Raw genomic sequence first — 15,717 nt, forward strand, 5'->3', positions numbered from 1 at the left:
TGCATAAAAGACCAACATTGTATGTGAAAGCTTAGCTTCTCTTGCAGCGTATTAATCTTACAGACCAATATTATATGTGAAAGCTTTGCGTTTCGTGTAGCAACACTATGTATATTAATTTAAACCATTAACTTTTTCTGTTTGTGCATTCGCGATGTTGCTATTGGCTGACTACATCACGTGTCCTAAGCTCTGAATACCCGCTGCCATCGGCTGGGAGATCACGTGACATGAGCTATGACTGGCTTACAAAAGCGCATCACAATTTCAATTTCAATGCTTCGGAAAGTAACATGCGGTGTTTGGTGGAATTTGAATTTATACTTTCATAATACGACAAAAATATGCAGCCTATATGTTGCTGCACATCAAAGATCTTTCCAAAACGCGGTTTTTTCCTATGTTTAGTTTTATAAAGTGCCGGGAAATTCTACTCCCATGTATAAAACCACAATCATTCAAAGGACTCACACAGTTCCAAGAGAAAATATACTGTCAGTTAACAGGGAAAAAGTATGTTTTCAACTGAGAGGAGGAGTATTTTTAACCGGGAAATCCGGGAATTTTTTTGCAGTGAAAGCTGCACAGCACAATGTGAGCACGTCGGCAGCATTATGACTGTGCAATTGTCAGAAATGAACTTCTATGTGATGGCAATCATTGGGAGTCACCAATGTAGTTTCACAGGTTATAGGAGATGGTTACACTAAGACATGGAAGATGGTTACACTAAGACACACATAATTCTAATACTATGTAGAACTATTTTTATTGATGACACAAACATTCACAGTACAGTATTTGAACATAGTGAAGTCCTCAGAACAAATGATCTCAAAGAGACTCTTGCACTGGAATCAGGTGATGTTCCTTCATGAAGCAGTGTTCACACACAGGTAAATGTTCATAAAAAAAAATCTGTCGTATGTCCTTACCTGAATTCATTGTAACCACAACACATTCAGGCATCCATTAGGACTACAGGTATGCTTCAGACTGTAACATCATCACTTACTGCAAATAATCAATCCACAACACCTTTTTTCCACTGTTCCCAGTATCAACGACGGAGTCAGAACACCAACATTTCTAATAAATTACCAGCAAAGCCATATACAAATAACTATTTTATTGGATCTACAATATCCATGAGGAGCCCTGTTTGCTGTGGCAGTCATACAGTAATAATCACTTCAGCAACAGGTCTGTGTAAGGAAATGCATAATAAAATAATATAAAACTCAATGTCACAGTTCCATGTTCATCATTACTTACCCCTTATTTTACATGTACCATTTTATCTTTATGATTCAGATACAGGGCCAATGTAGTTTATCCTCACTCCCCCATACCTTCTCTCCTATCTTTTTCACATAACCCTCCTCACCTCAGTGTAGAAACGTACTGTATGTTTATCATCACTTCTCTGATGGCTCCTTAAAAACTGCTGTCCATGTCAAGTTCACCAACCATCAATAGTAACTCCCTTTTGATAGCAGTCATTCCTTCCACAATGAAACATCCCTCCAAAGTGTCTGGCGATCCATGTATGATGTGTCTCTAGTGGCAAGTACACTGAAAATCTCCGTAAGTTCTTCACAAACAGGCACTATCCTCCAAACCTAGACCACAGTCGCATCACCCATGCTATACTCACACATGTCTGAAATTCTCCATCCACCCCCATTAATCTGAACTAACTGCAAGAAATACACCCCCTCCCCCATAAACCAACATTGCCAAGGACTGAAACAACTTTGCACATCATTTGCTCAGCTTAAAACTATCTATATTGTGCCCATAAATGAGGTGCAACCCATCCATAATCCTTACCATCTACCCAAAGTGTTATACTGTCACCTACCCAGTCTACAAAATACGTTGATCCAAACCCTTGCCAAATGGGTATATACTACCCCTTTAGAAGAAGAGAAACATATGAAACCTGTCACATCACATACCAACACTGCCGAAAGTTTTGCACAGCCTTTTGTGAAGTCACGAGCACCAAAAATGAATGGTTATTGTGGCCACGGGCATATTGACCACCCAGTTGCAGGGCAAGCTTTTGAGCACAACATAATTGACCTCAATGGCTGCTTCACAATGAATTGCCCTCATAACATACATTTCGAGCCAATAGACATCTCACACCTCCTCCACCCCCGCCCCATGGCTCTTCCTTTGCTCTATCAGTTCACACTTATGCTTTTCTCTCCATGGTTTTCTTCCTCTGTTCTGTTCCCACTTGTCCCCTCCACCACCTACATTTAATTGTGTGCCATGTTCTATCTCTTCTGCCTGTAACCAGTTGGGCTCATGGGTGTTAGTTTATTATCTGATTCCCTTTTTTATTTTCCTTCCCAGCCATCAGCCTCTCATCTCTCCACTATACTTTCCTTACTCCTCTTACTCACTCCACCCAACATAACCTCTCACCCTAGTGTGGTTGTAGTGCTGGATTAATGTAGTTGACTAGGAATGATGTAACTACAGTCTGTTCAAAATTACTTTAGGACTGACACTTCGGCAGGAAGACGTGGAGGTGCAGAGTTTAGTTGCCATTTCCTGCACAGAACACATGCATAATATCACATTTCATTCTGCTGGCCCAAACTCTCAAAATATTGGATGTACAAAGATGGAACTGGAATCCATGTCTTCTGAACAGCAGCACTGTAGTTCTATTTTAGTGTTATTTGCAAACTCAAATTTTTAAGAGAATATATAGAACATTTATGAAAATGCATTTTCTAACTACATTACCAAATAATCAACATGCAGGAAACTTTTTTTGTTTTCAAATTTATGAGAACACAATATGTATCTGAAACCTTAAGAATATATCTTACATCCATTTGGTCAAAACTGGAACTCTGTAGAGATCTCTAACAGGAGATAATTTTAATTATCTCTGACATAAGATGCTCTGCTGCACACCACAACCTTAGCAGCGGCCCAATGGTTCTTCTAAGAGAACCAGAGTGCTACGTTCATACCTGACCTGTTATGTTATGTTTTCTGATCAAACTTTGTACCCATTTCTACCATAATAAAATAATTAAACCTGTTAACTGCAGTAAGGAAAATTACCAGCTTGAAAGAAAGTAGAATAGTGATAACATAACACACTGCCTCAGTGTTGCAACATTTATAACATAAACAGTGAGAGGAATTTTGTGAGTACAATTAAAACTGAGTTCCTGAGATGAATTTGTTTCAGACTCACTTGGTAATGACAGCCATCTTATTAATAGTCAAAACTTATGGAAATATAATTTTGCTGTGCAGATGCTCCTGTTATTATTACTATTGCTGATAATGTAACTTTTAATTTGGGTCAGTATCAATTCTACTGATTTGAAATGACAGCGAAAAGGTGATAGCCTATTGACTGGATGCTTTTGTCAGCTCATTGATTTTGTATAAGGGTAACTGTGGGTTAAGGAAAGATATTAGATCCATAAGCTCCCAACTTTTAAATTTAACATTTTGATGCAAATGTCAATCTTTTTTTTTTTGCTTTGCCATGGTAGCTGCATAGTCAACAACAACAGTACGGCATGCAGCATTATGAGGAATAACTGTTGATGTGCAAACCATTTAGCTTGACTGATCTCATGTGCTAATTCTCTGGCCAAGAGAATGACATTCAGGCAACACACAACAGCAATAACAGATAAAATATTAACCTCACAACTTCAATAAAGGAAACCAAATAACATCTAAAAGCATGATGAAGGATCGCACATGGCAGCAATTTGCCTGAAACTACGGTACAGTGCAAGCAGGAACTGGTGAAATGAAGGAGGGGGGGGGGGGGGGGGGAGATCTCGCAACTGCAAGTGGTTCCTTTTGTTACAGGTGTTTTGGGATTGGCTGAATATGTGCTATGCCTTCTTCATGAGCTTCAATCCCGTTACTTTCTTCATAGATGTCAACCATAAAATAATTTTGAACAGACTGTGCATATGTGTAAGAATATTTGTGTGTTTGCTCTGAAGGCCAGTATCGAGAAACTCAGCAATACTTTTAGACTTACTCAATGCCTTGACTATATGGTGACCAGTTATCTTTACTTCAAGCATTAGTTAAAAATGGATTCAACATTGTTAAAATAGGAAATTTTGGCTAAATAATATAACAGAAAAGGTAACAGATATTTTTGAACAAAGTTTAGTAGCTAATTCATTTTAGTAATACCATTACTGATTCACAGTGCATCTCAGAATGTAGTCATTTGTGGTGGGATTTGAATATAAAAAAGAACTACAGCAGCCTTGAAATAACTTTTTTAATTCTATATAAATAATATTCTAAGACAAATACATAAAAATAAATAATAATCTAATAGCGACTTCATTCTGAAGTGTGTGATTTCACACAATATTTCTTTCAAGGAATCTATGGCAACACATCAGTACAGTAATGACTAGAATGGTGTTACAACATTAAAGTAAAACAGTGTAAAAAGGCAGATTAGACTACACATTAGTGCATTGAACAGAAACAGAAACTACTTCACGTATTCTTTAACCTCAAATATTCAGTAGCCCACAGTGCTTAGCTACAGTTTTAAACTTATTGTGATGTTATGTCTTTTGCAATAGTGAGGAACGATTTTTTTTTAAAAAAAAGAATGAGGATGATATCCTTTTGCTTGGAAGCAAGCGCTATAAGCAAATGCACGCAAGGAATTGTAAAGCTACATAAAAAAGAGACATCTCAGATCATCACATGTTTGGACTCTTCTTCATCCAAGCGATCTTGTTCTGATGTCAGGAAGAGATTGTTGAGCTTGTTCCTGATAACTTCATCTGACGACTTCTCAGGTGGTTGTGTTGCATTCTTGAAAGATGCTGGCTCACCAAGGTCTGGTTCTATATCATGAGCATACCTAAGAAGAAAGGCTTGTTTAGAAACTTTTTAATTTGTGCTGTCAAGAACATATATCAAACTGACAAATTTTAAACAGTTTTTAAATTTTTATTTCTATATTTTGATTCCCCCATTCAAGAAATATAACACCAACAATCCAGTTAAGGCCTTCCTCATATGCCCATGCAATTCATGTGTACAATGCATGCTAGTGAAGTAGATTGAGGGTGAAAAGATTTTTTTAAAAAAAGTGTTTCCACAGTATTCTTAAGCAAAACTTCAGACAGTCACAGAAGCAGAAGGTGATTTTGTTACTTCCCAACTGCCTGAAGAAATACAATAACAACAAAACAATAACACCAGTCAGTCATGAAATTTGGCCTACATATCACACATTCACAGGAGCAATTTTCATAAATGGATGAGAGTTTCCTTGCTGTTCCGTAAATTCATTTTTAGTGTATTAGAACATTTAGATTATAGATATTTCTTTTTGGTATTCAGACCTCAAGGTTAACTTACTGATTTTATTGTTAATTAAAAAAATATCTGTACCAGGTTTCCTAAATTGCTGTTAAAATATTCATTTGAGTGTATTATACTTGATTAGCTCACCCTAGTAGCGAGAAATGCCTCACTGTTTTAGGTGGCTCTGAGGAGGCAGAGAATTTGCTGTGCTGGCACTTGGTGCTTATGTGCCTCACATGAAATAGCTGGAGGTAAGTGAGTTGCTTTCCAATTTTTTGTTCATTTTTTCCTTCCTAGAACTACCATTACCATAAAACATTTTTTTTAGAATTGGCATTTCATTTAGTGGAGAAAAAGAACTGAGTGTGTATTGAAAACCAGTTAGGTAAATTGTGCAGAAGGTAAACAGGGAAAGTTGTTCTGAGCACCTGAACAGATAAGCAAACACAAGCACTCTGAAGATGAGAAATTGCTCTTACCTTAATTTTCAGTCACATAAATGAAAAGCCGCATGTTAATTATGTCTGATTAATCATACTACACTCCACATTTTAAATAAATAAATAATGGATCTTATCATGAAACTGAAAATACTTTAACATGTTGTCACTCTTCCCCAACACTTTAAGGGCCATTTCAAATTTTCAGTGTTTCATTGTTTCATTGTTAGAGAGAGCACCTCAGTAGGTAATTCAGAGCTGCTATACTGTTATCAAATGAAACCAATTTGGTGACATTGCACCATTTTCAGAACATACGAAAAGCAGTGCTCCACACATAACCAAGGAAAAACACATTTCATGCAGACCTGTACAAGGCAGGAAGTAACATGGACAGTAAAACTCTAGGTGGATGGCAATATGTAAAACGACATTCATGAATCTATAGGTGCATACTAGCAAACATTGAACTATAAATCGAATTTATCCATATTCCTATACACTTAGGTTCAATAACTTTTGCTCTTTGCATGTCTCCTGATTTTGGTGGTGAAAATGTAAAAATTTAGTGGTCTTTGCATATGTCCATTCATTAAAGCCATATAGAACAATATGCTAGCATAAGCCAACACACAGAAATTGCATCAGCATCAGTCAGTACCATTCCTTGTATCATTGTCCAATGTGTGTGTGTGTGTGTGTGTGTGTGTGTGTGTGTGTGTGTATTTTCCAGAATATAATGTAATCAGTTCTTATCATCCACCTGTGTAGTAATGGGACACTTAGTTAATTACAGTTTGATTTCAAAAGACCTCTTGTACTGAGGCTGTTACTTATATAATCACTGAGTATATAATAAAATTTTTAAACAATACAATCTACATCCACACAGATACTCCAGAAGCCACCATATGGTGCATGGAAGAGAGTACCCTATAAAAGTGCTAGCCATGCCAGCACTGTGGCCTAGTTTACACCATATTTTAAATATGTAGTATGATGCTAAGCTGATTGGTGTATATTTTGTGATGATGTCATTGCAGCTATATTACACTATTGATAAGAATAATGTGTGGAGTTCACACATGTACATCTTGCAGGCATCTGTTTAAGAAATTGGCAATACTGAACTCCCTTCCAGTACATTTACAACTCAAGGAAATTTGTTGTCAACAATCTTTTGGAGTTTTAGGATGATACTGGTAGAACAAGAGAAGAAAAAATTATCTGCACTTTGCATAGTCTAACTCTGGGACATAAAAGAATGAAACAAACACTTGTGCAATTTTTGTTACTTATAGTGCTCAAAGATGGCAGTTGCTATGTGTGTGGGAACTCTGCTTATGTGAAAGTGTTTTTCTGTCTATGTCTGATGAAGGACTAAGTTGGATAGCTGGATAACATCTAACTGTCATTTTCACTGTGCCTGTTTGCCACTAACAACCTCCACTATGTGGTGAGTAGCAATCTATCCTTGCCATATCATTTTTATTTGATTCTGGATTTTCCATTGTTGGATTAAACCTCCAAAAGTCGGAGAATCTACCCAAGGAAATAAAATGTCTTGGAGAAACAAGAAGTGTTTTCAAATGTTGTTGTTGTGGTTTTCAGTCCTGAGACTGGTTTGATGCAGCTCTCCATGCTACTCTATCCTGTGCAAGCTTCTTCATCTCCCAGTACCTACTGCAACCTACGTCCTTCTGAATCTGCTTACTGTATTCATCTCTTGGTCTCCCTCTACGATTTTTACCCTCCACGGTGCCCTCCAATACTAAATTGCTAACCCCTTGATGCCTCAGAACATGTCCTACCAACCGATCCCTTCTTCTGGTCAAGTTGTGCCACAAACTTCTCTTCTCCCCAATCCTATTCAATATTTCCTCATTAGTTATGTGATCTACCCATTTAATCTTAAGCATTCTTCTGTAGCACCACATTTTGAAAGCTTCTATTCTCTTCTTGTCCAAACTATTTATCGTCCAAATGTAGATTAAAGAGAACAATTCCCTAAATACTATAGAGCAATTCCGGAATAAGTATTCAGGTTACAATCCTATAACTGATTAGCATATAGACACATAAATATTTTTTAAATTGTCTTTTCAACCTTTTATTCGTTTGAACACATTCCATATCATAATGTTTATTGTGAATATGATGTATGGAACATGGAACTGGAGAAAGCTTTAATTTCCTTATCCATACTGGTATTATCTTTTTTTGTATCATCAACCTTGTTTCCAGTAACACATTACCAGTTTGTTCTTCCCCCTGGGTTTAAATAGTGTGTCTGTTTTGTTTCATTTCTGTAAGTGAATGTGCGTGTATTCATGTTGAAATTTAGTAATTATGTTTACTGCACTACATGTTTCTCAATTGTGGATGTTTGCCTGATCAAATATTTTGTACAAATTGGTATGTGATCCAATTACCCACGGAGTACGAATAAAGAAAACTCCCCTTAACATGAACTCACTTAAGATGAACACTCAGTTAGTATGAACAAAACTGTGGCCCTGGCACCAAAACACGTGATCTTACAGAAAGTTTCAACAGTTAACATGAATTTTGTTGAGCATGAATTACGAACTTTTTTTTTATAGTCCACTGAATCATTAGATATTTTATCATTTAACTCAAAGTTTCAATGCTTTTCAATGGAAAATCCAGAATGGTATAATATTATGAAAAGGATAGATTGCTCCTCACGGCATAATAAGAGATATTGAGTTGCAGACTGGCATAACAGAGAGATGGTCAAACAAGTAAGCTTTCGGCCAGGAAGGCCTTTATCCAAATTAGACAAAACACACACACACACCTCTCTAATTAGTGAGTAGCAATCTATCTCTTTCCAAATCTTGTAATTACTGGCAGTATACATTGGTCAGAACTGTTTTCTTCAGCTCTGCTGGCATCTTAGACTTCTAAACTTATCTTCCATAAGCTTTCTATCGTAATTTAATATGTCAAAATGTTTCTGGTTTCATATTTTCAAGATGAACCAGATAGACTTTATATGTGACCCTATGGGCTATTTGCTTCCAACAGATATCTTTCCCTCTGGTGTCCACTCAGTCATGATCTTGGTTTTATCACATTTCATTTTTAGACCGACTTCACAGCAGACTAAAGCAAGTTCACTACCCAGTATTTGAAGTTCTTCTATACCATTTGCAAATAGATCACCATCAAAAAAGCCTCAGGTTATTGTGTGTGTGTGTGTGTGTGTGTGTGTGTGTGTGTGTGTGTGTGTGTGTGTGTGTTTGAGGTTTACGGATGCTAAACAGCGTGGTCATCAGCGCCCAAATGCATAGAAACAGGAACACATGCGGTGAAGGGACGAAGACGGACACCGAACAAGGAGAACGGCTAAAAGACACAGGCCTGACGCAGTTCCAATTGCTCACATACAGAGGCAAAACAAGAGGAGAAGAAACACACTAAAAAAGGAAAGGAAACACAAGGAAAAGAGAACAGATGCTGAAGGGAAACAAGGAGGTAATCGTGACTGGCGGACCTCTTACCTAAAACCTGGGTGAGCCAGTCACCCAGCAGCACATTAAAACCCTCTCCCTAAAATCCGAGGCAACAGATTGGACAGGACACAAAACCGTAAGACCTTAACCACAGTCGCTGCGTCGTCTTGCAAAATAGAGGGCAAATCCGGTGGCAAAGAAACCACCGCCCTCTGGTCAGAGAATAAAAGACAGTCAAGTAAAATGTGGCGGACAGTAATCTGGACACCACAGGCACTGCAGAGTGGGGGGTCCTCCCGCTGGAGTAAAAATCCATGCGTTAAGGGACTGTGCCCAATGTGGAGGCGAGTGAGGAGAACCTCATCCCGCCTGTATGACTGGTAGGACGTACGCCATGGTCGCGTAGTGGCCTTTACCAGACGCAGCTTATTGTCAGAAACTGCCAGCCACTCCTCTTCCCATTGATGCATAACACGAAAACGCAAAAGGGAGGTTACAACATGGAGGGGGACGGCACATTCAACAACGTGAGGGAGGGAACATGCATCTTTGGCAGCCACATCCGCCAGTTCGTTTCCCCTAATACCCACGTGCCCCGGCACCCAGCAGAAAGAAACCTCCTTCCCCTGCCGTTGCAGGTGGAGTAGGGCATCATGGATGTTATGGACGACCGTATCCGCTGGGTACAAGTGTTGCATGGTCTGAAGGGCACTCAGGGAGTCAGAACAGATGAGGAACTTAAGACTGGGATCACATCTCATCTGCTCCAATGCCCGCAAGATTGCAAACAATTCGGCATCAAGGATGGTAAACGCCGCAGGAAGCCATAACTTGACGACTCGATCAGGGAAAACAACAGCACAACCAACAGAGTCCCCCTGTTTAGAGCCATCTGTGAATACGGGTACATGCTCAGGATGCTGGTTTAAAATATCGTAAAATAAGGAGGTAAAAACAAACGCCGGAGTGCAGTTCCTCCGGTTCTCCGACAAGTCTAGAAGGAGCCTCAGAGTCTATCGCATCCAGAGGTGGTAAATAAACAGAACAGACTGTGAGCCTCCGACCCATAAGAATGTCAACTGCAACTGCTTGCAAGTCGGTGACGAGAGGGAGCTCAGATGAGGGGTGCACGTCACGGACAAAAACCGCAACACCACCCTTTGCCCTTTGCCCCTTCAGATCATCTTTTCGATATACGGTATAGCCCCGTAAAGAAGGAGAATCAGTGGCCCGAAAATGTGTCTTTTGGAGACATAAGCACAAGGGGCACTGTCGTATTAGGAGTTGTAATTCGGCCACATGCGTCCTGAACCCATTCAGGTTCCACTGTAATATGGGAGCCAGTGATCAGGGTGGTTGAACTTTCACCCTGCCTCTGTGCTTTGGAGGAGAGACCGTACTGGCCGGAGATTTATTCCTGGGGTGAGAAGATCGCCCCCGGTCGACATCAATGTCCATAAGCTCCGATGACGACCCACGGGAGATGTCAGACAGTACGATGGCCTCGTCATCGGACCGACGCTGACTAGTCTCCTCAGGTGGCAGAACCTTCATCTTCTGAGGCTTTGTCTTGGGGGGCTTGGAATGCAGAGCCTTGTCAACAGTTGGAGGTTGACTCACCTGGGCAGAAGGCGCCATATGGGGAGAGGCAGGAAGTACCTCAATGTCAGCAACCATGGCCTTGTCCGATGTAGCGGGGAGAGCCGCAGATTGCAAAACAACCGCAGCAGCACAAGTGCACTGGCAAGCACAGGTATTAGTGCTAACACTAGCAACCTCTGTTTGCGTAGCAACAGTGGCCAGTTGTACCGGTTTTTTGAGAGCAGAAGCAAAAGATGTTGAAAACACAGGAGGTTGCATGGCCTTAAAGAGCTTCTTGGCCTCACCATAGGGGATGCGCTTAGATGTTTTAATCTCCTGTACCTTCCGTTCTTCGAGATAGATGGGGCAGATCCGGCTCCAGACAGGGTGACTCCCAGAGCAATTCACGCACTTCACAGGCGATGAACAATCGGCTCCGTCATGAGCAGGCTGACCACATTTACCACAAGTGGCTATCCCATTGCACCCAACGTAGTATGCCCAAAGTGCTGACATTTAAAACAGCACATTGGGTTGGGGAAATATGGTCGTACGCGCAAACGTAAGAACCCCGCTTTAACATGCTCTGGGAGACTCGGGCTACTGAATGTGAGAATAAAAGAGTCAGATTTGACGAGGTCCCCATTGACTCGTTTCATAATGTGCTGCACGTCAACAATTCCTTCGTCAGCCCACTCAGATTTTAACATGTCTATGGGGATATCCACCAAGTCCCTACACGTCACAACACCCTTACTATAATTCAAAGTGGAGTGGAGCTCGGTCTCGACAGCGTACTCTCCTAGACAATTTGCTTTCCGAAGGGCAGCGACTTGACGGGAACTAGAAGTTTCAACTAACAGAGTCCCATTGCGCAGTCACTTTACAGATTTCAGTGTTCCTGCAATTCCCTCAAGACCCTTGTGGATGTTAAAGGGAGAAACCCTCTCAAAGCTATCCTCTTTCCTTTTAATAATCAAAAACACATTCTGATTATCAGCATGTGCTCTGTTACTACATTCTGTTAAATCTCTAGCAACACCAGTCGCTGGAGGACTCGCAGCGCGTAGCTGCTTTTTCGATGGGGTGTGTTTTCCTACCAGCGGCCCACCCAAGCCACTGGTAGGGGGAAATGTAGAGGTCGAAGGGTCCATTGCGGTCCCAAGAGCAGCTGGGGAACTAAAAGTCTGCTCAGACAGAGCCCGCGTGCCTGAGTAAGCCTTATACAACTGGGGTGCGGCAGGTGCCCCAGAGGTTGCCCGCTTGCGACTGTTCCACCCCAACAGCTATGCATCTTCTAGGCGCGGAGCACACCGAAAGATTGAGGGGTTTTTATAGAGGTTGGCCTTCCTCGCAATCCAGGTGGTCAAGCCAAGATTATTACCATTCCCCGCAGCACACAACATTTCACCGCCGCGCCGAACGGTGGTCGCTGAAGCATGTCCGGGGGTTACGGTGGCAGGACACTGGCGGCGCAGACCAGTCCCCAGCTCAGGACCCCGGGGTCGCCAAGCCCGTACTCAGCAAGTGAATGCTGAGCCCCTGGGGGTCTCAGGTTATTTAATCTCTTTCCCAAAATTTGTTTTCCAATCCAGCTAAGAGATTACTTTATCTAGGACAGCTGAAAATAGTTTTGGAAATGTAGAGTCATTTTGTTTTACACCTCTCCTTAATGGAAAATTCATTTCTGTTCTGTTACGAGCCTGACAGGAACTGATTGAACTGAACGTCTTTTCAAAATCTATAGAGACAAGCTACATAGGTAAAGCATCCTCATTTGTTCTACTGACTGTTTCATGTAGAGTGAGGATATGATCAACTGTACTAAACCCTCCGAAGAACTCAGTTTGTTCAATGAGCTGGCCCATGTCAAGTGTACTGCTCAATCTGCTACTCAAAATTCTCGTAAAAACTTTGCACAGTACGGCTGATAGGGTAATAGTTCTTTATACCTTTAGTACAACTTTTCTTATGCATTTTAGTTATTTTGGCTTCATTCCAATCTCATGGTAATTTTCCACTGTGCAAACAACTAGAAAATAGTTTAGGTAGATGCTTTATAGATTCCTCATGCATCAACTTGAAAATATCAACTAAGACGCCATTACTACCTGGAGCAGTTCCTTTTTTTAATCTTGTCTACAGTATGTTTGACTGGGAATTATTTCTGAGATTTGGGAAACAAGGGCATCTAATTCATCTAGATAAAAATATCAGCATTCACTTTACTGTAAAGGTTATCACAAAAATTCTCAATATATTCAAGTATTTCTTTCTCATCTGTAATTCAGATTTGATCAGTGTCCAATCATAAGCTTCTTTTTGGCTATATTTAAATTAGATTTCTTCTCAAGACTGGCTTTTAGTGTACCTTCTTCATACTTTTTGATGTCTTCTTTCATGCTTTTTCACAGAGTCTTGTACAGGTCTTTATATTGTGTCTTATATTTGTCTGGTTCTACTTTCCATTTTCTCTAGTCCATCAAACTTATCATTTTAAAAACAAAGATTCCAAGACTTACCAAGCGGGAAAGTGCCGGTAGACAGGCACAATAAAATAACACACAAACACACACACACAAAATTTTGAGCTTTCGCAACCATCAAACTTATCATTTTAAAAACAAAGATTCCAAGACTTACCAAGCGGGAAAGTGCCGGTAGACAGGCACAATAAAATAACACACAAACACACACACACAAAATTTTGAGCTTTCGCAACCGGCAGCTGCTTCGTCAGGAAAGAGGGAAGGAAAAGGAAAGATGAAAGGATGTGGGTTTTAAGGGAGAGGGTAAGGAGTCATTCCAATCCCGGGAGCGGAAAGACTTACCTTAGGAGGAAAAAAGGATAGGTATACACTCGCGCGCGCGCGCACACACACACACACACACACACACACACACACACACACACACAAGCACTCGCCGGTTGCGAAAGCTCGAAATTTTGTGTGTGTGTTTGTGTGTTAATTTATTGTGCCTGTCTACCGGCGCTTTCCCGCTTGATAAGTCTTGGAATCTTTGTTTTTAATATATTTTCCCATGTGGAAGTTTCTTTCTATTTTATTTACAAACTTATCATTTTATTTGTCAGCTTCTTTGGCAGGTTTCAAAATTTGCACAAACTGCCCACTTCTTCAGCTGTTGTGATCAGTACTTTCGTTACTTCTTCTGCTTCACATTCTTTTAATTTTCTCTTGGTTCTTTCTTGAAATTCCTCTTTCCATTCTTTCTGAAGTTTAAAAATTTTCTTTTTCCTTTAATTAAGTTAAATTTTTTATTTTTGTATTCAATTCAAATCTTGCTCCTAATAATTAATAATCACTGTTTGTACTGGACCTATTCAGCAGAGAGACATCTTTAATGTTTTGAGTCACACTGGTACGAATGAGGCCTATTTCATTTTTCAGTTTAAAATTAGAAGCCCACCAAGTCTATTTGTGATCAGGATGCTTAATGAAGAACATATTCATAATAGGTGTTTAGCATTAGAGTAATCAATTATTAATTTATAACCCATGCAGAATTGCCCCTTCAGGCACCTCCTCAGGATGTGGATCGGAGAAAGCCTTCTAGATAAGGTGGCACTGGGGTTGGACAAAAACTAGCAGCATGAGTGGCATCTGTACACCAGAGAAATGACCAGCTGAAGGCATCTGTACTACACATTAAGTCTGGAAAATAATATCACCAATCCATTCTGAAGAAAGTGTGGAGATTATGCTTTTCGCCTTTGACTCATGATTTTGACAGCAAGGTAAAATGTCCCAGAGTTAAATTAGCCCCTCATTTGAATCTCTGGATGGGAGCTGCTTTAGTGTCACAAAATCCTAAGTCTAGAAAATGGGACAAGCATGTTTTCAAATACGGACACACAATTGCTGTTCGTTAGCAGTAGATGACAGATTGAAAGAAACAGTAGAGGAATTAGAAAAAATTAAATGGATCATTGTTGGCTGAAGTGACATATGTTGTAAAGGTGAGAACTGCCTTTGACTGCTTCATTATTACATTTACTTCTTTAAGTTATTATATACAAGAAGAAATTTTACTGGGATGCCGGATACTTTACGTTATAACTTTTCTTTAACTTATTGTTGTGACTTGGACACACAACACAAGCAAGAACGTAGTACAACTTTATCAGACTGTGACACATATGTCAGTCACCATAACATACACTGAACACAATAAGATAACACAAATGTATGGACACAGTAATAAAATGATAACTCAGCATGAGCGTAGCAGAGGGTTTAAATGGGCACTCGCCCGTGGCGGGCTCTATCGAAAGTTCGCAGTATTGCTCCTCCGTGGTGCAGCCTTGCAAATGACAACACACTGCTACTGCGTGCAGCTTTCAAAAGTGCACGCATTACTTCATTCCTCTTCCCTTGGTGAACAACTCGGATTCGCGAGATGTTTATGATGTATTCCTCTGCAAGTCTCTGTCTGAGATGAGCTGATACTGTGGCTTATAGTCAGAAGAACTTGGGGTGCGGGCAGTGTCACAGTCCACCTTCTTGTGTCAATCCAAATGGTAGGATGGGAGATGACAGGGCACACTGCATTTCCCCACAGCTCTACAGCCTGGTGGTGGTGGTGGTGCCCTGCAGTTGATCGCTGAGGCAGAGGAGACATCTCTGGTGTGGACAGTGGCTGCATTGATACTAATAGTGATATTGGAAAAGATACTAATAGTGATACTGGAAAAGCTGCACCAACTTCATCCACCAGTGACAGGGGACCCTTCATATGTTGTGGCAGGGACCCCATCACATCACGTGACCCGTTGAGTGATGCAGACTGACATGGCATGGCATGGCGAAGTCAGTGTCATGGATGGGATGTCCAATCGTCCACACACAGGC

At 40.4% G+C, this 15,717-nt stretch overlaps 1 protein-coding gene across 3 annotated transcripts in view; it reads right to left on the minus strand.

The window, feature by feature from the left end:
- Nucleotides 1–4,277: 4,277 nt before the first annotated feature.
- LOC126365876 (kinesin-associated protein 3-like) overlaps nt 4,278–15,717 on the minus strand; it is a 189,940-nt gene continuing 178,500 nt past the window's right edge. For 2 of the 3 annotated variants that reach the window (XM_050008569.1, XM_050008573.1), the window contains one exon: nt 4,278–4,897. In XM_050008569.1, coding sequence (XP_049864526.1) covers nt 4,726–4,897 — 172 coding nt within the window. In that variant the 3' untranslated portion in view covers nt 4,278–4,725. The remainder of the gene's footprint in view (nt 4,898–15,717) is intronic. The other variant, XM_050008570.1, reaches the window with a different exon arrangement.

The sequence above is a fragment of the Schistocerca gregaria genome, chromosome 4 (genome assembly GCF_023897955.1).
Source record: "Schistocerca gregaria isolate iqSchGreg1 chromosome 4, iqSchGreg1.2, whole genome shotgun sequence".
NCBI lineage: Eukaryota > Metazoa > Arthropoda > Insecta > Orthoptera > Acrididae > Schistocerca > Schistocerca gregaria.